This window comes from Dendrobates tinctorius, unplaced genomic scaffold (assembly GCF_039654945.1).
Source record: "Dendrobates tinctorius isolate UK_male_01 unplaced genomic scaffold, ASM3965494v1 ptg000066l, whole genome shotgun sequence".
NCBI lineage: Eukaryota > Metazoa > Chordata > Amphibia > Anura > Dendrobatidae > Dendrobates > Dendrobates tinctorius.
The window spans coordinates 891,696-918,842 of record NW_027361734.1 but is presented as its reverse complement, the minus strand read 5'-3'; the positions used below and the strand labels follow the sequence as shown (position 1 = coordinate 918,842).

At 42.3% G+C, this 27,147-nt stretch overlaps 1 protein-coding gene across 1 annotated transcript; it reads left to right on the top strand.

Annotated features, from left to right (window-relative positions):
* UCN3 (urocortin 3) lies at positions 1-26,842 on the top strand. The gene is made up of 2 exons (XM_073580989.1): positions 1-208; positions 25,927-26,842. The coding sequence occupies exon 2, from the start codon at positions 25,942-25,944 to the stop codon at positions 26,404-26,406; it is 465 nt and encodes a 154-aa protein (XP_073437090.1). The 5' UTR covers positions 1-208; positions 25,927-25,941; the 3' UTR covers positions 26,407-26,842.
* Positions 26,843-27,147: the final 305 nt, after the last annotated feature.

Sequence of the window (27,147 nt, the reverse complement as noted above, 5' to 3'; positions counted from 1 at the left end):
CGCTGCGATCGTTCCATTGCTTTCCACACCGGAGAGGGGAGCGTTTCCATAGAGAAAATATCAGAGCCCCTTCTATAAGAGTGAGGAGGGGGAATGAGAGAGAGAGAGGGGGAGCAGACTTTCAAGTCAGAGGCAAGCTTCCTGATGATTTCTTTATCCTGAGAGGCAGAGAGAAGGGAGCGTCACTCATCAGCGCTGCCACATTCAGGTAAGCACACACTGCTACTGACACCTTACCTAAAAGTCAAGCCTGGGGGGGATAATGCCATTCTCCACAGACTCCATTCATCTCTCACACACCTACTGTGGCTTTTCGCATGACTCTTTATTAAAAGTGGAATAATGTTGCTAATAACTTCTTTGTGATATTGGACATTTAAGAATAGGGGTGTTGATGTGTCCAGCATCTCTAAGAATAAAACTATCTTCTTTTTCTCTTTTCAAATGAAAAAGTTAGGAAATAATGGAGGTGTTAAAAGTGAGGCATGTTATGTTTCAGGAAGTCATTCTGCAAAAGTTAACTATTGTTCCCACAATTAAATTCTATGTATTGATCTATCATCTCTTCACGGTAAAGAGAAATCTGTTAAAAACAATACATGCTAATTTATGAGTTATTTCTGATAAGACATTGTTAGAAGCCGAGGAGAGATGTGGTGCTTTAGAAAATTAAAGCAACTTGAGTCTCGGGTACTTGTATCTGTTATTTCAATCATATATATTTATCTGCATTTTTACCGACTGGTACATTAGAGAAATATTCTTAAATACATTTAATCAAAAAAAGCTGATATCCTATTGGAGCATCATTAATTTACATATAATGTTAGGAATATTATGTTGCTTACTACAAACGAATATTCTTCCTGGTAATACATATGTTCCCACAATGTCATAGCAGTTATCTAACATGTAAAGTATCTTTTCTAAACCATCAGCAAATCAATGAAAAAAAAGGCTTAAAGCACCAAAGTACAGATAGGATACATTAGATAGATAAGGACATCGCCCGAAGGAGTGGTTCACACCTGACATCGGTTTGGGGATTCATTCCACCAGAGGGGAGCGCCTCCGATTTATTTTCTCTCAGTAGATAGATAGATAGATAGATCAAAAGAGTTGAAGCAGCACACCATAGATCAAATATAAGGTGCTATTTATTAGCTCATATGGCGACATTTCGGTCCAGAGGTGTGGACCTTTCTCAATCCTTGAGAAAGATCCACACATCTGGATCGAAACGTCACCACAAGGACTAATAAATAGCACCTTATATTTGATCTATGGTGTGCTGCTTCAACTCTTTTGATTTATCTTGAGGCACTAGTATGTACCTATGAGGCTTTGCACCCTATACCCATTTGTGCTGCTTTTTACTCTTTTTTTCTAGGTAGATGATAGATAGATAGATATTAGATAGATAGATAGATAGATATGGGATAGATAGATATTAGATAGATAAATAGATAGATAGATAGATAGATAGATATGGGATAGATAGATAGATATGAGATAGATAGATAGATATGGGATAGAAAGATAGATATTAGATAGATAGATATTAGATAGCTAGAAGGAATGATAGATATGGGATAGATAGATAGATAGATAGATAGATAGATAGATAGATAGATAGATATTAGATAGATAGACAGATAGATAGAAAACAAAAGTGAAAAACAGCGCTGATCCGAATTGCAATCCATGCAGGTGCGAGTGTTCAGGTCCCTGACAAACTGGACCCCAAAATACAAAACACAGGACTCACACATTTTGGAATACAGTAATTTCAGGGAACCGGTATAGCACCAACAATGTAATATCTATTGCACCATGTAAGTCATAAGTGCCTGCATCCAATATACATTGCAGCTCTGCAGGAAAAGTAAAACTATATAAGGCCATCTGGACACGCTGCAGTTTTTGCTGCAGATCCGCTGCGGTTTTGGCCGCTGCGGATCTGCAGCAGTTCTGCAGACAGTGTACAGTAGCATGTAAGTCTATGTGATTTACAATCTGCTGTGCACATGCTGCGGATTTTTAACTGCGGAAAAGCTGCAGTTTTGAATCCGCAGAAAGAAATGACATGTCACTACTTTTCTGCGGATTCTGCTGCGGTTTACCATCTCCTCCATTGTAGAGGTGATAAACCGCAGGCCAATCCGCAGGTAAAACCGCAGGTCATTTTACCTGCGGTTCCGCAGATAAAAATCCGCAGACCAATCCGCAGTGTGTGCACATAGCCCTACATGCAGCCAGTTCAAGCTGATATTTCATACTAAATGTTGTTACTATTCCTCCCTATCCATGTTAAGATCCAGTGCTTTACAGCTATATATTTTGCGATTATGTCACAGCATTTGTATACATGTAATTTGCATTCCCTAAATTAAGACTAATTGTAATCCCGGCTATTGGAAGCCATCCTTGTGACTATGTAAATGTGCTAATGAGGAAACGTTCCTCCTTCCCTATAAAGTGTGAGCTCTTAGTGTAACTTTCACTTGCCTCCTTTCTGCCCATCCTCATGTACACCACAAATATTTCTATAAATTATAATAATAGATAGCTGCTTACGGTTTTCATCACTTGCAGTGAAACCTTTTTCTGTCTGCCAAGGGGATGGCATCATTATCACAGAAATGTGTAAAATGTTTTCTGTCTTGTCAGAGAAAAGTGCTAAATTCAAGGAAAACTGGCATCAAAGTGTGATTTATAAAATCGCCACTAAAGTTGCAATTAGATCTTGCAAAGTTAAGGAATCGGATATAACGCCGTGTTATGAAGATTGTTCCTTTTTTGTGGAATGTTGTCTTCAAAGCCTGGTCATCCATAGAAACAAGATTTCTTACACAAAGTTCTAATAATTACTGCATAAACACATTTATGAGAGATTAACTGAGCAAAACGGCCAGAATGTGGCTCAGAACGTGGCAAAACACGAGTACATGCAATGCACAGGTTTATATATGTTCTAGACACTTTTAGGTAAAGTAGACAGTTTTGAAAAGGTTCCCCAGAAATGGTGAGTGACTAAAAGGAGTTGTAAATGGCTACAAACTGAAATGCTAAAGTAGATATTGAATACTTGCACTTTCCAAGAATTCCCGTACAGACAAGAGATTTCCAACATGCCAACAGAATGCTATAGAACTGGAGGGGCTAACAGGGTGAAATATCAATCTATGTATATACAGTGAAGGAAATAATTATTAGATTCCTTGCAAATTTTGTAAGTTTGACCACTGACAAAGACATGATCAGTCTATAATTTTACGGGTAGGCTAATTTTAACATTGAGAGAATATCAAAAATAAAATCCAGAAAATCACCAGAAGGATCAAATACTTATTTCTCACTGCAAAATGCAAATAAATTTATATAATTTATACAATGTGATTTTTTGGATTTTATTTTTGATATTCTATCTCTCAATGTTAAACTTAACCCACCCTTAAAATTATGGACTGGTCATGTCTTTGTCAGTGGGCAAACATACAAAATCAGCAAGGGATCAAATACTTATTTCCTTCACTGTGTATATATATTTGTAGCTCCTCCAGGGAATCATTCAATAGATACATTGAGGACAAGAATAAATAAATTGAAAAGTATGACGTTCATGCTGACGCACATGATTGTGCTGGAAAAAGTAGGAGGGATTTTATAGTTACATAGCGTGACTCATTTACTAATAATCTCCACCACTTTTCTTACTTAAAAAAATGGTGGCAAACAGTACTCTCTGATCTGGCATTGATTTTAGCCAACATACAGAATTAATGAATCTACACCATGTTATGTTATGAACATTTTAACAATTATAATTTAATGTCGTTATAAAAGCCAATCTTTGTAATTTGTAAATATGTAAAAGGAATTGCTCAGTAATGTAGGATGGTGGGGTCAAAAAGGTGAAAAATCATGGAACTGCTCATTAGAACATAAAGGTAATTAGTTGTTAGTAAGGTAATAAATATCTGACTTGTTTATGAACCCTGATCACACATAAAGAATTGTTAGGGTTAAGTCATCCGTGTTGGAAGAATGGTCCAAATCTTTTTATATCAGGACATGACATGTATCAGCAGAAGTATAATACAATACTTGTTAAAAAAACAAACAATGGAAGTCAATCAATGACATGGTGTGATATTGCACTTGTAAATTTGTCATGTTGGACACTGTTCACACCAGGGTGTCCGGCAGACAGCGGTAATACCCTGTTGGGTATTCTGTTCCAGTCGGGATAGGGTTAACCAGGTTGTCATGCTGGCTGAGGGCTGGGCCACGCCCTAGGTCTTTAAATAGTTCGTCCTGACTATGGGCGTCGCCGACTATAGCTTTAGCCTAGTGCTAGCAATACCGGTCAGCAGTGGTGGTGTTGGAGCGTCTGATATCTGGTGCAGTATATCCCTCAGTGGTTCTTTCTCCAATCTGTTATATATATATTTGTTTGCCCTTGCACATTATTGTATTCCCTTGTGTATTTACTGTGTGGTGTTTTCTTTTACCCCTGTCCATACGTATTTGTGGGGTCTGGTGTCTGGTCCCCTCACTGGGTGGAGGGAGGTGGGTTCAGCTTAGGGCTGGACAGGAGACAGGGACAGGGTGGAGGCTCAGGCAGGCACACCTTCAGTGTAAACCCTGGGTAGAGGGACAGACAGGGTTCCCCTAGTCTGAGGGACATCACAGGGGTCCCGGGGTTTTTGCCTAAAGTAACCTAGGCATTCCATGACATTAAAAGAAAACACCACACAGTAAATACACAAGGGAATACAATAATGTGCAAGGGCAAACAAATATATATATAACAGATTGGAGAAAGAACCACTGAGGGATATACTGCACCAGATATCAGACGCTCCAACACCACCACTGCTGACCGGTATTGCTAGCACTAGGCTAAAGCTATAGTCGGCGACGCCCATAGTCAGGACAAACTATTTAAAGACCTAGGGCGTGGCCCAGCCCTCAGCCAGCATGACAACCTGGTTAACCCTATCCCGACTGGAACAGAATACCCAACAGGGTATTACCGCTGTCTGCCGGACACCCTGGTGTGAACAGTGTCCAACATGACAAAATTATTGTAATCTTACATAAGGAATGATAATGTCTGGCTTTGTTGCATTAGATATTAACTACTCTGATGCCTATAGACAGCTAATGGGACTATTATATACAATGGGGAAAATAAGTATTTGATGATACACTGCCAATATTCCAAGTTTTCACACCTACAAAGAATGGAGAGGTCTGTAATTTTTATCGTAGGTACACTTCAACTGCGAGAGACAGAATCCTAAAAAAAATCCAGAAAATCACTTTATATGATTTTTACATACCGTATTTTTCGGTATATAAGACGCACCAGACCATAAGACGCACCCCAAATTTTCAGAAGGAAAATAGGGGGAAAAAAATAATATGTCAGATGGGGGTCCATCTTACAGTCCAAATTCAGCTTACCGGGGTTATCAGCAGTGCTGGTGGAGCATGGTCACGGGGGTGTTCGGTGGTCCGGCGATATGACTCCCATCCCAGCCTGGTGCACAAGGTTCGGCAGTGCTCTATGGTGCGGTGGCTGCGCCGGCATCTTGTGAAAGCCCAGAGGCCCTGCACATCCATTGCTGCGATGCGATGGTCTTCCGGGAAATCCCATCCCAGACTGGTGCATAAGGTTAGGCGGTGCTCTGCAGTGCGGGAGTTGCGCTGGCATTTTGTGAAAGCTTGAAGGCCCCGCACATCCATTGCTGCAATACGGTGGCCTCCGGGAAAATGGCCGCCGGGGCGGCGCATGCTCAGATTGAGATCTCATCCCGAGATCTCAATCTGAGCATGCGATGGCCATTTTCCCAGAGGCTACTGCATCGCAGCAATGGATAAGCGGGGCCTCCGGGCTTTCAGAAGATGCCGGCGCAGCCCCTGCACCACAGAGGACCACCGAACCTGTTGCACCAGCCTGAGTAGGGAGTGTGATAATCACCCTGCAGTGTCGGACCACCGCAGAATCACCTCACTCCTGCTGCCGTCACACTAGTTGTAAGTATATTCTGACTATAATTTTGACAAATTTTGGGGGGAAAAGTGCGTCTTATAGTCCGAAAAATACAGTAATTAATTTGCATTTTATTGCATGACATAAGTATTTTATACAATGGAAAAACAGATTTTAATATTTGATACAGAAACCTTTGTTTGCAACCACAGAGGTCAGACGTGTCATGTAGTTCTTGACCAAGTTTGCACACACTACAGCAGGGATTTTGTCTCACTCTTCCATACAGATCTTCTCCAGATCTTTCAGATTTCGAGCTGTCACTGGGTAACTTTGAGTTTCAGCTCACTCCAAAGATTTTCAATTGGTTTCAAGCCTGGAGACTGGCTAGGCCACTCCAGGACTTTGAAGTTCTTCTTATGGAGCCACTCCTTAGTGGCCCTTGCTGTGTGTGTTTTGGGTCATTGTCATGCTGTAAGACCAAGCCATGACCCATCTTCACGGCTCTCACTGAGGGAAGGAGGTTGGTGGCCAAAATCTTACGAAATATGACACCATCTATCCTCCTTCCAATGCTGTGCAGTCCTCCTGTTCCATTTGCAGAAAAGCACGCTCAAAGTATGATGCTTCCTCTGCTATGCTTCATGGTTCTCGGGGTTATACTCATCCTTCTCTTTTCTCCATACACGGCAAGTGGAGTTGATACCAAATAATTCTATTTTGGTCTCATCTAACCACATGACCTTCTCCCATGCTTCCTCTGGATCATCCAAATGGTCATTGGCAAACTTAAAATGGGCCTGGACATGTGCTTGCCGTGAGCAGGCGACCTTGCGTGCCCTGCAGGATTTTAAACCATGACGGCGTAGCGTATTACTAACTAAGTGTTTGAGACTGTGGTCCCAGTTCTCTTCAGATCATTGGCCAGGTCCTCACTTGTAGTTCTGTGCTGATTACTGACCTTTCTCAGAATCATCCTTACCCCATGAGGAGAGATTTTGCATGAAGCCCCAGACCGAGGAAGATTGACAGTCATCTTGTGTTTCTTCCTTTTACTAATAATTGTGCCAACAGTTGCTGCCTTCTCATCAAGCTGCTTGGCTATTGTCCTAAGGCCCATCCCACCCTTGTGCAGGTCTACAAATTTCTGGTGTCCTTAGACAGCTCTTTGGTCTTGGCCGTGTTGGAAAAGTTGGAGTGTGATTGATTGTGTAGACAGGTGTCTCTTACACAGTTAATGAGTGCATAGTTGGAGGGCTTTTTAAAGAAAAATTACCAGGTCTGTGAGAGACAGAATTCTTGCTGGTTGGTAGGTGATTAAATACTTATTTTTTGCAATAAAATGCAATTTAAGTATTTGAAAATCATACAATGTGATTTTTGGGTTTTTATTTTTAGATTCTATCTCTCACAGTGGAAGTGTACCTACGATAAAAATTGCAGACCTCTTCATACTTTGAAGGTGGAAAACTTTTTAAAATCAGCAGTGTATCAAATCCTTACTGTATGGTTTTGTCAACTATACAGTGATACTTAATGGGAATTTATGAATTTCCATGAACACATTGCTTTTTTGTACCCTTTAACTTTCTGGTGGTTTGAGGTCATACTGGGAACTATACACTGCCCATGTTGTGACAGTTCACCAGCCTCATACAAAGTTGGCCTTAGGCTGAATGGTACCCTGTGCAAATTTGCTTTTGTTGTCCTCAACCCATTAGATACACATATACTCATGGCCGAAAGTGTTGGCACCCTTGAAATTGTTCCAGAAAGTGAAGTATTTCTCCCAGAAAAATATTACATTTACACGTGTTTTGCTATACACATTTATTTCCTTTGTGTGTATTGGAATAACACAAAAAAACAGAGAAGAAAAGTCAAATTGGACATAATTTCACACAAAGCCCCAAAAATGGTGAGAACAAAATTGTTGGCACCTTTCCAAAATTGTGGGTAAACAACTTTGTTTCACGCATGTGATGCTCGTTAAAATTCACATGTGGCAAGTAACAGGTATGTGCAATATGAAAGTGACACCTGAAACAATATAAAAAGGGGAGAAGTTGACTCAATCTTTATATTATGTGTCTGTGTGTGCCGCAATAAGCATGGGAAACAGAAAGAGGAGAAGAGAACTGTCTGAGGACTTGAGAACCAAATTTTTTCTCTAAAAATGGATCTGTAGCTAATCTCCCTGGACGTGGACAGCTGAGAAAACTGATGAAAAGTTACAACGCAGGACTATCTGGATGCTGGATAAGCAGACCCAATTAAGTTCCAAATAAATTCAAGCTGTCCTGCAGGCTCAGGGTGCATCAGTGTCAGCGTGAACTGTCCATCGACATTTGAATTAAATGAAAAGCTATGGCAGGGGACTCAGGAGGACCCCACTGCTGACACAGAGGCATAAAAATGCTAGACTGCTGTTTGCCAAAATGTACGTGAGTAAGCCAAAATCCTTCTGGGAAAGTGTCTTGTGGACAGATGAGACCAAGATAGAGCCTTTTGGTAAAGCACATCATTTTACTGTTTACCAAAAACAGAGCACAGTATTTACGATCCATTTTTGGATCTGTGTCAGAGTCTGGACTCTCTTATATAAACCTTTTTCCTTTCTTGCCCTCAGGGGTTAATATGGGTTTTTGCCCTCGGTGGCCGCTGGTGTTACTACAACTGTAGTTGGTCGGCTGCTGGGTTTTTCCCCCCCGGTGGCCGCTGGTGTTAATACATGTTTAGTTAGTTAGCAGGTGGTGACTACTCCCACTTTCCTTTATAAGGCCACCTGGTGCTGCAATTCACTGTTGGTAATACTGGTCATTTGGAAACCAACCGTGGTGAAGACTGGACCTACCTGTTGCAGAGGGGGTTCAGCTTATCGGGAGCAGTGGTGTTGCTGAGTTCAGCAGCCTTACTCTGCTGCTTGGAGCATTGGCAGCAGACAAAGCTAAGTTTTTTTTAGTTGCTTTAACCCCGTGGTGTCTGTTTAATCTTTCTTTTGGTTTTCAGTGCAGTTCACTTTATTCCCTGTCTCACCTCCTGGGGAGGGGTTTGAGGGTTTAGCTCAGGGCTTAACAGGAGATAGGGACAGGTCTGGGACTTGGGCCTCACTACCATCAAGTGTACCCCCAATTTAAGTAAAGTCAGGGCACCCCCTTAGCCTGAGGGGCAGTTCAGGGGCCCAGGTTCCACGTCCCCTGTTTTTCCCTACTGCCCCGTGACATTATTACCAACCATCCCATTTTCTTTCTGGCAAGCCATGGCGCTAATGCAGACCTGTCTCCAATTGCTGCAGACCCTCACTGAGGAGTGTGGGGTGCTGCGTGGTGTGGTGAAGCAGCAGCTGCAGCAGTTGGTGGGGCTCGGGGCCTCAGTTCTGGTTCAGGCTCAACCAGAACCCAAGTTATCTCTCCCAGACAGGTTTTCTGGAGGGAGAGAGAATTTTTTGATTTTTTCAGGAGGCCTGCAAGCTACACGTCAGGCTCTGCCCTCATTCTTTATGGAGTGAGGAACAGTGGGTGGGATTTATCATACCCCTCGTTAAGGGTGATCCCCTATTCTGGGCCTTCTCCCTGCTGGCTGATTCACCATCTCTACGGTCAGTGGACGATTTTTGTGGCTTTGGCGAATATGTCCCCGGTAGTCCTTGCTATGGAGGACTCACTGGTGCTGGCGGACGAGCCCAGGCAGGTGGGAGGAGTTGGTTCCCCAGCGGTGTTGCCTGCGGTTCGTCATGGTTTGGGGACATGTTTTTGCTGTGGGCAGACTGGTCATTTTTTCAGGGTCTGCCCGGCTGGCGCCAAATCTTCAGTACCAGCTAAGAAACCACGTCCCCCTGGTCGTATGGAGGGAGGCAACCAGGGAGTGTATATTTCCTCCATTTTTCCCTCTAAGTGTACTATGTCAGCAGAAGTGTTGGTTGGCGAGGTACCTGAGAGCATACCGGTGTTTGTGGAGTGGACAGTGGAGCGGGAGTCAATCTGGTGAACGCTCACTTTGTTCAAACCCATGGCCTGAGGTGTAGGACGCTGGCCAAACCCCTAAGCGTCCAGGTCATTGTCTCTTTCCCACTGAACAAGGGGAGGTTGACCCAAGCCGTGGAAAATATACATCTGCGTATAGGGACTCATCATGTAGAGTCCCTGTCATGCTACGTCTTGGGGGAATGCCATCAGCTATCGTTTTAGGCTTCCCTTGGTTGGAAAAACACAACCCTGTCATAGATTGGCGGTCTAGGGAAGTAGTCAGCTGGGATCAGTCGTGTGAGGACTGCTGCCTGGGGGCTACTGTCTCTGCTGTCATTCTACAACCATCCCCTTCTTCTCCAGTGGGGGCAGCAGAGGTGCTGCCTGGGAGTGGGGGCAAGTCTCAACCCTCACCATTTGCAAACCTTGAGAGGTGGAGTCCTCGGAGGAGGAGGGGTCGGAGGAGGGTGGTGGTTCCCTCTCTGAATTGTGGGGGAGTGAGTGTTGTGACACGGGGGGACGCTTCTGTTGTCAGTTCTGTGAAGAGTTCACCATCTTGTGACAAATGTGTGTGTGGCAATAAATGTTCAGGTCCGGACCTGTGTGTGAATGAGTACGTATGGCTGTCCACCAAAAACATCCGGTGGAGATATGCTGCTGGGGTCTGGAGTTCTCAGGTGATTTGGCCTTATCAGGTGTCGGCCATCCTCGGCCCGGGGACTTACCAGCTGGAGCTACCCCCAATAATGCCCATACACAGCTCATCCCCCAGGTCGGCGCTCTGGAGATTTGTGGTGCCTCTGGAGCATACGTTGCTACTTCCATCTGTCCACGGTTACCATAAACCTGCAAGTCAGGTGGTTACTGTGGTGAACTCTGGTGGATCTAGGCGTCCTCACCATTTTTCTGGTGAGATGCAGTATTGAGGGTCCAGAGGCCCCTCATTGAAGGAGGGGTACTGTCATGATCCATTTTTGGATCTGTGTCAGAGTCTGGACTCTCTTATATAAACCTTTTTCCTTTCTGGCCCTCGGGGGTTAATATGGGTTTTTGCCCCTGGTCGCCGCTGGTGTTACTACAACTGTAGTTGGTCAGCTGCTGGGTTTCCCCCCCCCCGGTGGCCGCTGTTGTTACTACATATTTTTAGTTTAGTCAGCAGGTGGTGACTACTCCCACTTCTCTTTATAAGGCCACCTGGTGCTGCAATTCACTGTTGGTAATACTGGTCATTTGGAAACCAACTGTGGTGAAGACTGGACCTACCTGGTGCAGAGGGGGTTCAGCTTATCGGGAGCAGTGGTGTTACTTCTGAATGCTGAGTTCAGGAGCCTTACTCTGCTGCTTGGAGCATTGGCAGCAGACAAAGCTAAGTTTTGTTTTTTAGTTGCTTTAACCCCGTGGTGTCTGTTTAATCTTTCCTTTGGTTTGCGGTGCAGTTCACTTTATTCCCTGTCTCACCTCCTGGGGAGGGGGTTGAGGGTTTAGCTCAGGGCTTAACAGGAGATAGGGACAGGTCGGGGACTTGGGCTTCATTACCATCAAGTGTACTCCCAAGTTAAGGAAAGTCAGGGCACCCCCTTAGCCTGAGGGGCAGTTCATGGGCCCAGGTTCCACATCTCCTTGTTTTTCCCTACTGCCCCGTGACATGGAGAAGGAGATCCAGTTAGCCTGGAAGCAGTTCAGGATCCACTGAGCCAGGTGGATATGGAGGCCTCCCTACTGCGCTATCCTCTGAGGTCCTTGCTGCCTAAAGCTGTGCTTGGGCCTCTATTCCTGCTTTTCTTTAAGCACTTGCCCATATGGCAGGCAGCTTGAGTCTTTTTTACAGGTGTCGCTCCTTCGTGGCGGCTCCGGGCTCTCTATGCTGCTGTGCCGCCAAGTCTTTTATGGGGCCAGGAGGCCTGCAGTTGCCTGCCCTCCGGATTTATCTGTCAGGCTCTCTTTACCCTTGCAGCCATGGACTCCGGTGTTCTCTTTCCAGCGCTCAGCTCCAGGGTGAGCATTCTCTCAGCTCCACTCCCCAGATTCCCCAAATTTCTCCTTTCCTCCCCAACTCTCCTCAGACTTTGTCAGCCCTCACTCTTTCTCACACTGCACTCTGATTGACAGACTGACTGACTGACTTCCTCCAGAACAATCTCCTTAACTCAGCACTAACTCCTCCAGCAACTGTCACTCCCTTAAGCTCTGCCCCTTTTCATCTGGAGTTAGAACAAGTGTTGGATGCTGGTTCTACCTGGTCAGGGGACCTCTCATTACTTCCAGGCATGACATTACACCCTGTGAGGGAGGCAATGCCACCTTTGGCAATCGGACTCATGGGGTGTCACACACACAACACTCACACACTGGATACATACCATATACTGCACTCACACGCTGGCAATATGCTACATATGGCACCCAAGTGCTGAAAATATACTGCATACATTACTTACACACTGTATGCATGACACTACAGACTGGACTGATAGCACATATGGCATGACATCCCACACTGAAATATACTGCATACACTACTCACACACTGGACAAAGAGTACCAGTACCTGTACAGAACACAACTTTTAATACAATTGTTTTCATTCCTCTTATTGGAATGTATACATTGTAAATTCAGAGGGAAGGCAGCAAAACCAAGGAGGAACACTTTTGGAAACAAGTAGTGAAGATAAATGTTTGAAACAACCAGAATATGTGTTAAACCTTAGATTCCTCAGAACACCCTTCTTACTCTGATGACAGCTTTACACATCATAAACATTCTCTCAAGCATCTTCGTCGGATACCCGACTAGAATGGCTTCCAATGAACAATTATGCCTCATCAAGAGTTTACTTGTGAAATCACTGGCCTTCAGGAAGTGTTTGCAACCGTCATGTGTCATTTGCAGAGGCAGTATTGGTACACAGTTCAATATCGTGCTGAGCTTTATTTCGCAACTGTTGTAAGCCAAAATATTGCAAAAATCGCTTAACTCAACAAGGAGAAATGACAGTCTATTATTACTTTAAGACATAAAGGTCAATAAATCCAGAAAAGTGCTAGAACCTTGAAGCTATATAAAAATGCAGTCATGAAAACAATTAATCGCTATGATGAAACTGGCTGTCTTGAGAACTGGTCCTGAGCAGCAGAAAATATGTTTATTAGAGTTTCCAGCTTCAGAAACCACAAATTGACAGCACCACAGATAACAAACCCCATAAATGATGTGCTGACTTCAAGTAGCAAACATATGTCAACATCAACTGTCCAGAGAAGACTGCAAGAAGCAAGCTTTTATGGTTAAATTGCTACAAAGCAACCAATACTAAGGATCGCAAAGAAGAAGAAAATAGTTTGGGGAAAGCAACACAAGTACAGGACAGTTTTTCTGGGGAAATCTGTTTTGTGGTCTGATGAGTCAAAATTTGAGACTTTTGGTATGAATTGCCATGTATTTGTAAGATGCAGAAGAGGATGAGCCCATAGTTTCTATATATGTAGTGCCCACTGTGAACCATAGAGGAAGAAGTGTGATGGAGTGGGGATGCTTTATTCTAAATTCAAGGCACACATGAGCAGCAAGACCAGCACAGCATTCTGCAATGATATGCCATCTGTTTTCACTTAGTGGGACTATCATTTGCAACAGAACGATGACCGAAATCACACTTCCATACCCTCACCTACCATATACTAACCCATTCCTTGTAGATTATGAGCCCTTGTGGGTAGGGTGCTTTCTCCTCCTGTACCAGTCAGTGACTTCTATTTTTATGATTGCCATACTTATTTTTATTATGTACAACCCTTTTTCACAAGTAAAGCGCCATTAAAATAGATGGCACTAATAATAATAAATAATGATAATGTAACGCCGGTGTGTTTGTACTTTGCTTCCCTGGCGTTACTCTGCATGTCTGCATTAACCCTTTGCTTCTCTCCTCCTAACCTGCAGGGATACTGTTGTCTGATACCGTTATGGATGCTGCTCAGTTTCCTGCCCCGCTGCGTAGCCGCACATGCGTGCGTGGCTCCGCTGCTTTGCATGACCACCCGCTGGTGCGGTCCCTGACTGCCACTGTGGAAAGCTATCCGTGGGTTAATAGGTCCTCTGCATTGTGTATGGCTTACCACGTGTGTTCAGGCTTGCAGCTCTCGCCAGGTGTCCTTTGCATTCCTCATTTCTGTCTGGTTTTGCTTAGGGTGCGCGCGGCCACACCTCCCCTTCTTTTATGAGGAATGGATGTGTGCTACAGTTGCTGCTCCAGCCTATCGCTGTGAGGCAGCTTCTATATAAAAGTTCCCAGCCCTGTGGGACGTTGCCAAAGCTTCACATTGAGTTCCTGAACCTAGTCATGTGAGTTTGTGTGTTCAGCTCCTGCTCTGATTGTGATCAGTTCTGGGGGAGCTGTTGCTCCTCTTCCCTGTGTGAACTGTGTCTTGTTTGTCCGCCTGCTCTGGGAGCAGAAATACCCAGACCGCTCTTCCTGGAGGCTGCATATCCAGGCCTGTCTATGTTGTGTCTTGTTTCCTGAATACTTGATCCTGGATCTGTCCCTGCACATGACCCTGTCTGAATTGTGTCTTGTTTCTCTGCCTGCTCTGGGGGTAGAAATACCCAGATCGCCCTTCCTGGAGGCTGCATATCCAGGCCTGTCTATGTTGTGTCTTGTTTCCTGAATCTTGGATCCTGAACCTGCTCCTTTTCCTGACCCTGTCTGAACTGTGTCCTCTGTGTGATGTTCCTGAGGTCCTTCCTTGTCCTGAACCCTGTGCCCAGTGACTGTTACTCTTTGCTACCTGACTTGCTGTGATGTAACTTGGGTTCATCTTGGAAGTAGGAGTCCAGTGTGTCCGCTGAGTTTCTGCCACTCTGTGCTCAGCTGAGGATTCGGTGCAATTCCCTGCCAGTTCCAGTCCAACCTGGCAGGGTTTGCACCAGACCGCTGGGGTTCCTTTCTAGGTCGCTGCCAGATGACTGGAGCCTGATGACCATGGCCTCTCGTCCGGAGCCTGATGACCACGGCCTGATGTCCAGTGTCTGACGACCTCATCCAGATGTGCTGTGCCTGATTTCCTCTGCCAGATGTCTGGATCCTACGTTTCCCTGCCCGATGTACGGAGCCTGCCGATCGCTGCCAGTGGTCCGGAGCCTGATGACTGCGGCCTGATGTCCGGAGCCTGTCGATCGCTGCCAGATGTCCGGAGTCTGATGCCAGTGTGCTGATGCTCTATCTGAGATCCGAGTCCTGATGTCCTGCCTGAAACCTGATGTCCTGCCTGGTGTCCTGATGTCCCGATGTCCTGCCTGGTGTCCTGATGTCCAGTCCGTGTTCCTGATGTCCTGTCTGGTGTCCTGATGTCCCGATGTCCTGCCCGTGTTCCTGATGTCCTGCCTGGTGTCCTGATGTCCTGCCTGGTGTCCTAATGTCCTGTCCATGTTCCTGGTTCCTGATGCGCAGTCCGTGTTCCTTATGTCCAGTCCGTGTTCTTGATGCCCTGCCTGTGTCCCGATGTTCCGCGAATTCCCTGAGGTCCACCCAGTGATGACGTCCTTCTGGGATCGGTGTCTGATGTTCTCCTGCTGAGCCAGTGCTACGCCTGAGACCTGAGAGAGAGGCCGTCCTAGTATGCCCATGCCAGAGGATCCTTGACTGCATCAACCCATGATGACTCCTGCCATCGTCTAATGTCTGTCCTGGGTATGTGTCTGATGTTCTCCTGCTGAGCCACTGCTAGGCCTGAGGCCTGAGAGAGAGGCCGTCCTGATATGCCCGTGCCAGATGACCCTGGACTGCATCAACCCGTGATGACCCCTGCCATCGTCTGAAGTCTGTCTGAGGTCGGTGTCTGATGTTCTCCTGCTGAGCCTGTGCTACGCCTGAGGCCTGAGGAAGATGCCGCCCTAGTATGCCTGTGCCAGACAACCCTGGACTGCATCTACCCGTGATGTCCTCCTGCCTTCATCTGTTATCCTGAGATGTGTACCCTTCCCTGATGTGCGGAACTGGGAGCCTTGCATAACTATTTCGTTTATGTACCATGTCTTGTTCAAGTAAACTTTGTCTATACCTGAAGTTGTGCGGTGTCATGTCGTTCTGCTACCTCGTCCACATGCTCAGCTGCCACAGACCCCGGTCGCTACCCTTCCCTAGTCCGGGTAGGCCCGGGTCCCCCCTGTGGTCCAGTGGGTCCACATTCCGTCCCCACCTGGGATGCTCACCCCACGTTGGCGTGGTCGGTCGACGTGGAGGCACCGGCTCGGCCGCGATCGCGGTCGCAGTCGTGACAGATAACAATGATATGTTAGGGTTATGTGACAAAGGAGAATAACGGAATGCTGTATCAGATGACATGGCATCCCCAATCATCCAACCTCAACCCAAATGAGAAGGTTTGGGGTGAGCTAGACCGCTGAGTGAAGGCAAAGCAGCTAACAAGTGCTCAGCACCACTGGGAACTCTTTCCAGACTGAGAGAAAGCCATTCCAGGTGACTACAGTATCTGATGAAGCTGCTATAAAGAATAGCAAGGATGTATAAAGCTGTCATCTATGTGTATAGGAAAACCATTGCATGAACAAGTGTTTTTAAATGTTTGACCAGTGCTGCATACTGCACACAGCACTCACACATTGGCTATATACTACATATACAGTAGATCACACACTGGCCATATACTGCACAGAGCACTGAAACACTGCCTTATGCTATACATACACTGCAATTAAGGATCTGACACATATTGCATTAAAACTCAGATATTGGTCAAATATCGCACACACCACTCACACACTAGTCATTTTCCCCACACGCTACTCATACACTGACATGTACTGCACATGGCCGTCATGTAACGGTAATACACCATTTATGGTACTCACACACGGGATGTATACTGCACACACCACTCACTCAATAGTCATATACCGCACACAGCACTCACACACATGACATATACTACAGTATACACAGCCCTCATGTACTGGTAATATACCATTTATGGTACTCACACACTGGACATATACTGCACACACCACTCACTTAATAGTCCTATATCGCACACGGCACTCACACACTGGACAAGTACTGCATACACCACTCAAATACTGCAAATATACTGACCACAGAACTTATGCACTGAAAATATACTGCACACAACATTCATGCACTGGACATATAGTGCACACAGCAGAAACACTGGACATGTATTGTACACTGATGTCACATCAATAAATTACATACACACACAGTTCATACATAAATGCATATTTCTCTTATATACAACACTACATTGAACACTCACACTGCATACATCAATGACAGACAGCTCATCAATCACCTTGTTGTATTTGCCTGATTTTTTTAAAGAGTGCTGATTCTTCACAACAAGCAAGCAGTATTCTTACAGGCCATGGACATCTGTGCATGAAACTCTCTTCCTGTACTATCTAAGCCAAACACTTTTATACTATACTCCACCCACCTTCCCATAGTTTAAAGTTGTTTTCCCATGAACAGAGTACATTTTAATCAATAGATCTTGGAATAATAATAATTTCCACAATAGAATGTGTTAAAAAATGTTCCTGTGCAGAGATAATCTTATAAGTAAGCCCCTGCTATATATTTTTATTTGCAATGTCTGACCACACAGTGCTGCTCCAATTCATGGTCAGCACATAACACAGCTCCTGGCCAGGGGAGGAAGCAAATATCATTTATGCCAACAGTAATGAGCAGAGACCAGTGATGTCATTTGCGGGTCGCCGCTGATCTCTGCACACCAGGTAGTCTTGAAACACACACTAACAGTGCGCTCTGCTGCCGGCTTGTTACTGCTGATCTGAGCTGGCAACAGAGCGCATTGTAATTGTGCACATCACATGGTGCACAGCGTGCAGGGAGTAACCTGGCCCCTGAAACGAGCATCATTGATGACACTTTGGCTGTCACTGCCACAGCCTCTGCCCCCTTGATGACGCTTTGCCTCCGTATCCCAGCATGTACTTAATTTGGAAAGGAAGCATAGTAAAAAAAGGAAGTGGAAAAAAAAAAGCAGTTAGATAGTGTAGTTAGGGAAGGATAGGACATTTTTAATTCACTTATATTAGAAAATTATTTAGAGTATGACATTAAATAGATTTAGAATGAAAATGAATTTGGCCTTCGGACCAGCCCTTTAAATTGAAAATTACTTTTTTCAATTTCAAATTATTTCAGAGACCATTGTGAGTTTTTCTTACTTTAATAGAAGGGCAACAACAATTTTGTCCGCGAGTGGAAATAGTATCGCTGCATCTGTAAAAGTGCAAACTATCAAAATATAAATGTAATTAACCCATATGTTAAAAGCTGTAAATAGAAAATCATCAAAACTCTATCAAAGCATCGCCATTTAAAAACAAAACGTTACAAATTTGGTATTGCTGTAATCGTACTGACGTAAAAAAAATCATATTGCCATGTCATTTTTACTGCAAATGAACACTGTAAAACCAAAACCCCAAAAAACATTGCAGATTTCATTTTTTTGTTTAATTTCTTTGCGAAAACCAAACCTTCTTATGGATTTGCCAATGGAAATTTAAACAGGTATGGCTCTTTGAGAAACAAGAGGGAAAAAATGACAATACAAAGGCTTAGTTTTTAAGTCTACCGATGTTACTTGGGGATGTTATTTCTTCGTAGCATATTGCAAATTTTGGTTTCACTTGTGTGTTGTGTTGAGTATTGTGCGAATTCTCACCAATAGGGAAGATCACCAACTTAGCAAATTTGATGCAACCAGTATATTGAGGGACAGTGGCTTTATTAGATGTTATTGCTGTATATACTGGTGTCCAGATAATATACAGTACAGCATGCAGCTATTTAGAATCTAATTTAATTATTCAAATAGAGTTGTATGAAGAAAGCCTCCAACTACTCCAATTTACCTTTGCACTACTTTGGGTAAATGTCCCTCACAGTGGCATTATGATGCATGCTGCTGAACGCTTGTGGACTATTTAAAACAGATCTTTACATGAATATCCTTATGGCGTGAATTAGTTTCCCATAACAATAGCATATGTTCAATTTTAAAATAATGTGTGATCTGAAATTTCAAAACAGTGATATCACCTGCAGCTAATTAGAACTTAATACAGACCTGTGGATTTACTGCTGTTAACAAATCTGAGTAGAAAAACACACATTTATATAAAAAAAGAAAAAATACTTCAGTATATTCCTGTACACAAAACACAAAGCTGGAGACAGCACCTGGCAAGTTTGAGCATATACTGGGACCCACTGAAGACAGGCGATCACAATGCTGCTCTCCATTTTGTATTTCTCGTCAATTTTCTAACACACAGGACAGAAGGAGAATCTCCTGACGCTATACTGTTTTACCCAGTCTCAGACTCAGGACCTGGTTTATGGGAGGCAGAATCACTAACAGTGAGCCACAAAACAGCCACAATGGTATATAGAAGAGGAAGGAATTTGAGGTCATGTGGGACTTTGTGACTCTTAGGATATGTGCACACAATGCATTTTTTATGAGTATTTACAGCTTTTTTAAAGCGTGTAAATGGTCCAAAAACGCAATGGAATACTTATGCAAGGTAATTCAATGACAATCCTGAAGTGTTGTGGGCACGATCAGTAAATTTCCGTCCGTATTTGCAACATCTTATTTTCTGCAGCATGTCAATTCTTTTTGCGTTTCTGCAGCATTTTTGACTCCTTGACTTCAATTGAGTAAGTCAAATCTGCAGCAAAAATGCAGATGTAAAAAGGTTTGCGTCTTTGCTGAGTATTTACTGCTTATTTGTTGCAGATTTGCTGCCAAAAATGCTGCGAATTGTCAAAGGAAATGATGTCACAAGAAGGAACAGTGTGTTGGTGGAGAATGTGTGAGAGAATATGTGTGTGTGTCTGTCTGTGTCTGTCTGTGTCAGTCTGCGTGTCTGTGTATGTACCCATGCGATAAACAGCCCATAGTGATGTACTTAGGCATCGTTTGATGGGACTACTACTCCCATCCGGCTACGTCTTTTGTCACATATAACAGAGATTGCATGAGCCGATGATGGGAGAAAAGTCTCATCATTCGGCGCCTGTGTTCAATTGTAAAAAAAATTCAAACATTTACATAATTACATACATATTCACATACAAAATACATACTCACTCATACGAACGCCTAATCCCTGATGCCCGTGTCTCCTGCAAACAATTACAAATAATAAGCCAACATATACTCACCTTTCTGCCATAGTCCATTTAATACTGAGTGTCCCACGGCGATCTCACGTGTAGTACTGTCACATCGGGAGATGTGACTGCTCTACCCAGCCGATGGCGATACACTGACAGCAGGTAATCGCTCCCGCAGTGTATCACTGCGCTGCAGTGAGAGTTCACCAGAGTTCATCAATCAACGATGGTGTCGGGAGCCATGTCATCCGCTGGTGTAGGTCAACTGTTTTCTATCAAGACCAAAGTCAGCGCAGCCATCTACCAGGAAATTTTAGAGCACTTTATGCTTCCCTCTGCCAAAAAGCTTTTTGGAGATGGAAATTTCATTCTACAGCAGGACTTGGCACCTGTCCACACAGCTAAAAGTAACAATACCTGGTTTAAAAACATCAGTATCACAGTGCTTCATTGGCCCCAATCTCGCCTGACCTTAATCCCAAAGAGAATCTATGGGGTATTGTGAAGAGGAAGATGAGAGACACCAGACCCAACAATGCAGATGAGCTGAAGGCTGCTATCAAAGCAACCTGGGCTTCCATAACACCTCAGCAGTGCCTCAGGCTGATTGCCGTCATGCCACACCGCATTGATGCAGTAATTGATGCAAAAGGAGCCCCGACCAAGTATTGAGTGCAGTTACTGAACATACATCAGTAGGCCAATATTTAGGATTTTAAAATCATTTTTCACGCTGGTGTTATAAAGTATTCTAATTATGGAGACAATGACTTTTGGGTTTTCATTGACTGTAATCCATAATCAACAACAATAACAGAAATAAACACTTGAAATAGATCGCTCTGTTTGTAACGACTCTATATAATATATGATTTTCACTTTTTGTATTTAAGACCTGAAATAAATTAACTTTTTGAAGATATTTTAATTTTGTGAGATGCACCTGTAAATAATGTGAATATAAATATACTGTGTATATACTGTATATATATACTGTATATATATTCACTTATAGTTGCTTTGTGTGTAAACTTTATAGATTTGAACATGGTATGTAATGACATTATGATCTTCAATGGAGATTGAAAAGAAGATGTTGAACAAGGAAGTGACTTCACAATTCTCTTTTTTTTAATAATATATCTTTATTTAGCTTTATGGACTTACAAAAATGCATGAAAAAATGCATTAAAAAAGCATGCAAAAAAAATCAAAAACTAATCAAAAATGCATAAAAATGCGCATATTTTCCACGGCGTTTTTCTGCCAAGAGATGTAGAAACCTTGCAGAAATTTCTGCAAGCAAACATGCAACGTGCACACATAGCCATAATGCCCAAATACCCACATAAATCTATACAGAACTACACACTAAAATTGGTGTATCAATAAGAAAGTGAACTGTTAATGTATTGTACATTTTCCATTTTCATCAATTTTGTTTTCCAATAAGTTTTATTAAGGTATTTCAAATTTAACAAACATAGGAAAAAAGGGTATGGGAAATGGGATACAGAAGGAAAAGGAAGGGAAAAGAAAATACAATAGGAAACTCAATGAGTGATCATTTATAGCCATTACTCCATAAGCATCTTAAAGCTAAAAGCTAAGAATACATTTTCATCAATTTTGAAGTGACACTGACAACACATTCATGCTGCCCATACCAGGGGTATCATGAATCAGCGTCTGAGTCAGAGTTTATTGCAGCCATGTATATTTTAATTTGAGAAGCTGGGATGTTTCAGAGAAATCATGCTTTTAAAAATCTGGCCAGGGATGATGCGACAAAGATGACTAGTTCAAGCGGAAGGCTCCTGTCGACATCTCCCTGTCCTGCTCTGCTACACTGACATTTGGGGAGGTAGCAGCTGCTGGGGACCTGCCTTTGGATCCTAGTTGCATTGTCCCCACCAACATTAAAAAATTGTGCTTTTTATGAAACATTACAGCATTTTGGGAAAAAACACACAATTGCAATAATGGTGCTGTACTTTGTTTCATGCTACCTGTGCTTCATACAGCTTGAATTAGCTTTCAAGTTTTCTGCAATGAATAAAGAGGTTGTAACATATGCTTCTTTGACACTGACCGCCTATTCTTAGAATAGACCATCAATTTTACGGGGAGTTGGACTCTGGACAACCCTGCCAATCACCAATGTCCCCTTCATTGCTCTGACTTGTAGTTTTAGATGTGTCTGTGTCTGAGCCTGCCTATTAGATAGTCAAAGGAATATGGCAGCCTTTCCACCAGCTGTTCATGAGGCTGCCGAGAGGTGGACCACCATCAATTTGATATTGATAGTTTATCCTAATCTGAAATGTAAAGCTTAATATCCAGCATTATCCTTATTGCTCCTGAACCTAGAGTCATCAACAGATTAGAAGGATCCTTCAATAAGTTACTAAAGCGTCTTCATAGTGTATTAACATTTAAAAGGGTTGCCCATATTTGATACAAAAGTCTCCATTCACGCTCACATTTAACGGTTAATATTGGTCCTTGTCATATTTTCCTTAATCTTTGATGGGCTCGTGAAGTTCCAAATAGCATTTGTCTAGCTCTATTAAAAGGTCTAGCATGTGTTTGCTTTAGTGGAGCATGTACATTATAAGTGCATGGTCAGTTCCAAACTCTGCCCCGCGCTACATCTTTGAATATTAAAAAAAGTTATATTTTGCACTTGGCGTTAAGTGAGCATTCTATTTGATTTCAGTGAATCATGTCTAGTGATGTCCTCATGTAGATAAATTACTATGATATGTATATGTACTTACAAAAGCCCATTCATTATTTGTTATCCTGATCTCTACATTTATGTATAAGTCATTAATTTTCACCATTTCCCTTTTTAGCTTTACTGGTGTTATTTTTCATCATCTAATATAAAATGGCATGTAAAAGTTTTGGCACCCGTGGTCAAAATTACTGTTATTGCAAACAGTTAAGCAAGTTGAAGATGAAATGATCTCCAAAAGGCCTAAAGTTAAAGATGACATATTCCCTTTGTATTTTAGCAAAAAATGTATATTTTTTTACATTTAAAAAAAATTACAAAAAGGAAAATGGACAGATGCAAAAGTATGGGTAAACAACTTTGTTTCAAGCATGTGATGCTCATTCAAACTCACTTGTGGCAAGTAACACGTGTGGTCAATATGAAAATCAGACCTGATAAAAAGGTGAGAAGTTGACTCAGTCTTTGCATTGTGTGTCTGTGTGTGCCACACTAAGCATGGAAAGAGGAGAATACAGTTGTCTGAGGACTTGAGAGTCAAAATTGTTGAAAAATAACAACAATCTCAAGGTTACAAGATCACCAGAGAACTCAATGTTCCTTTCTTCACGGTGTGCAACATATTCAAGAAGTTTACAACTTCTTCAATTGCCGTGACAATTGACAAATTGTACAATATCCATCCAATAGCTAAACATTTAACTATAATTAACATGAGTACATCACAATAGTTGCAATACTTGTACCCTCCTGTATAATTAGATCTGCTTTATACTTTATAAGATTAAAATAGATAAATCTCCGGGTCCGGATGGCATACACCAACGAATGCCAAGAGAACTAAGTAATGTAATAGACAAAACATTTTTTCTTATATTTAGAGACTCTATAGTGACGGGGTCTGTTCCACACGACTGGCGCATAGCAAATGTGGTACCAATATTCAAAAAGGGCTCTAAAAGTGAACCTGGAAATTATAGGCCACTAAATGTGGTATATCTTGATTTTTCCAAAGCGTTTGATACTGTGCCACACAAGAGGTTGGTACACAAAATGAGAATGCTGGGTCTGGGGGAAAATGTGTGTAAATAGGTAAGTAATTGGCTTAGTGATAGAAAGCAGTGGGTGGTTATAAATGGTATGTTCTCCACCTGGGTCGCTGTGACCAGTGGGGTACCGCAGGGGTCAGTGTTGTTGGGATCTATTCTCTTCAACATAGTTATTAACAATCTGGTAGAAGGTTTACACAGTAAAATATCAATATTTGCAGATGATACAAAACTATGTAAAGCAGTCAATACAAGAGAAGAGAGTATTCTGCTACGGATGGATCTGGATAAGTTGGAAACTTGGGCCGAAAGGTGGCAGATGCAGTTTAACAATTATAAATGTCAGGTTATACACATGGGAAGAAGGAATTAATATAACCATTACACACTGAACAGGAAACCACTGGGTAAATCTGACATGGAGAAGGACTTGGGGATCCTAGTTAATGATAAATTTACCTGGAGCAGCCAGTGCCAGGCAGCGGCTGCCAAGGCAAACAGAATCACGGGTGCATTAAAAGAGGTCTGGATACACATGATGAGAGCATTATACTGCCTCTGTACGAATCCCTGTTTAGACCGCACATGCAGTACTGTGTACAGTTTTGGTCACCAGTGCTCAGGAAGCATATAATGGAACTAGAGCGAGTACAAAGGAAGGCAACAAAATTAATAACGGGGATGGGGGAACTACAATACCCAGAGAGATTAGCAAAATTAGGATTATTTAGTCTAGAAAAAAGATGATATAATAACCATGTATAAGTATATAAGGGGATAATACAAATATCTCTCCGAGGATTTGTTTATACCAAGGAAGGTGGTGGTCACAAGGGGCATTCTCTGCGTCTGGAGGAGAGAAGGTTTTTCCAACAAGATAGAAGAGGATTCTTTACTGTTAGGGCCGTGAGAATCTGGAATTCCTTGCCTGAGGAGGTGGTGCTCGCGGGGTTCAAGAGAGGCCTGGATGTCTTCCTGGAGCGTAACAATATTGTATCTTACAGTTATAATGTTCTTTAGAAGGACGTAGATCTGGGGATTTATTCTGAAGTAATATAGGCTGAACTGAATGGACAAATGACTTTTTACGGTCTTGCTAACTATGTTACTATGCTACTATGTTGCTATGATAATATCATGTTGCTCCACCTCTGCACACATCCAGTGCATTGCCCTGCAATCCTGTAGGCCACAGGCCTAAATCAACCTACTGAACAGAAAGTGATAGTGAAGGGAGGCCGTGGCTACTTGACTATCCTAGAGTTAAACTCTGATACAGTTAAGAGTAGTGGACGCTCTGTGTGGACCCCTCTGACAACTGGGACACCTGCCGCTTTTTCTTTTCCAGTAACTACAAAGCGACTCCATCTTCCTTATTAAAGTCAATAACCCAGTCTGGGACTCTGCTAAAAACCCATTTTTCAGGTTTTCTGGCAGAAGCCTCAATGGAGCCACTGATGTAAGGCAAAAAAAAACGCAATTTGAATCGAGATTTAATTGGGCTTTATTAGGAGTCTCCATATCAGATTCCATATAAAACTAAGCTGCATTTTTTCCCAATATCATGATGAACCCCATGAAGAACCGCTTTGTATTCAGCACCTGAGAACCCATTGTTTTCTCTCATGTGAAGAATTAGAGCATTGAATTACATTTTTCTGCTCATCAGAAATAGCAAAAAATAAAAAAACTTTTTTCTTTTCTCTGATAACAAGGCAGAACTGCAAGTTTTATTTACTTTGTAATGATGTGTACACTTTAAAAGTATGTTCAGGGTAACCTCAAATTGGTCAATAAACCAAAGTTGTATCCAATTTTCTTATTTTCTCATGAATAATTCAATGCAGGTTTCTCATTTTGCTTTTGCATGGCATACTATCTAACATACAGCTATACTGCTATATTGTATATAGAGATAAATACTGTATATAGTTCTGTTTTGCATAAATAATTGAATTAAACATTTTTTTTCCCAGGTGCATGGTGGAAGTATGCCACACCCAAGGCTACTCTTGCTACTGCTCATATTGTGCATGGCTCAGTCAAGTCTTCACTACAACTTTTACAAAACAGAGTCAATTTTCAGCTGTCTCAAAGAAGCCCTTGAGGAGGCTAAAAGAAGAAGTTTAGAAGACAATTCAGTTCTCAGCAAGAGAGACTATGACTTTGGACCAAGTGATAACCTATTATCCCAGGAAGAAGATGAGGAAGAAGAGGATGAAAAAGAAAAGAGGACATTTCCAGCTGCACGGTATAGATATCTGTCACAGGCCCAGGTGAAGGGCAAGGTGTATCAAAACAAGGCAAAAAGTGACCGTCGGACCAAATTCACTCTTTCATTGGATGTACCTACTAATCTAATGAACATCCTATTTGACATTGCAAAGGCTAAAAACATGAGGGCAAAGGCTGCAGCAAATGCCCAATTGATGGCTCAAATTGGTAGACGAAAGTAAGGATGGCTAGGCCGTGCGTGGCTCACAAATGGAGGTAGATAAACTAGCACAGGACTTGTGTCATGAAATCTCCTGTCCCACACATGGCCGAAACTTAGAACTTCTCTTTGTACAGTACATTGCTATATTATGAGTCCTTCAAAGCTGCATTTAATTCCTACATGTCTATGCCCAAGAGGTGATATGTCACCCTCCTTGCCCTCTTTTATAATTCATTAATAAAAATACTTTTGTTCTATTTTGTTATATTTTCTCTATCTTTATCTTTTCTCAACTCTCTGAAAGTTCTGTAGTTTGGCTTTATTGATGTCCTATAGATTTTATTATATCTTTTTTTTCTTTATGTTTGCTATTTTCTTTGTAGTTTCTGTTCCTTAACATTGAGATTTTACTGCACAAATTGAAAATTATTAAAAAAAAATATGTTTGCATCTCCCACTGTGATGTTTTTTTATTAAAACAAGTTTCAGAAAATGTTATGTTTTTCTTTTTATGAGTGTGAACAACTCAAGTCTTTGATGTAAAATAAATAAATATATTAGAAAAAACTGCTGCTGTACAGGTTTAACATATGTACAGTGAAGGAAATAATTATTTGATCCCTTGCTGATTTTGTAAGTTTGCCCACTGACAAAGACATGATCAGTCTATAATTTTAAGGGTAGGTTAATTTTAACATTGAGAGATAGAATATCAAAAATAAAATCCAGAAAATCACATTGCATAAATTATATAAATTTA

What these genes read in the sequence shown, in the direction of transcription:
- UCN3 (XM_073580989.1), top strand. Translation starts at nt 25,942, where the DNA reads ATGCCACACCCAAGGCTACTCTTGCTACTGCTCATATTGTGCATGGCT.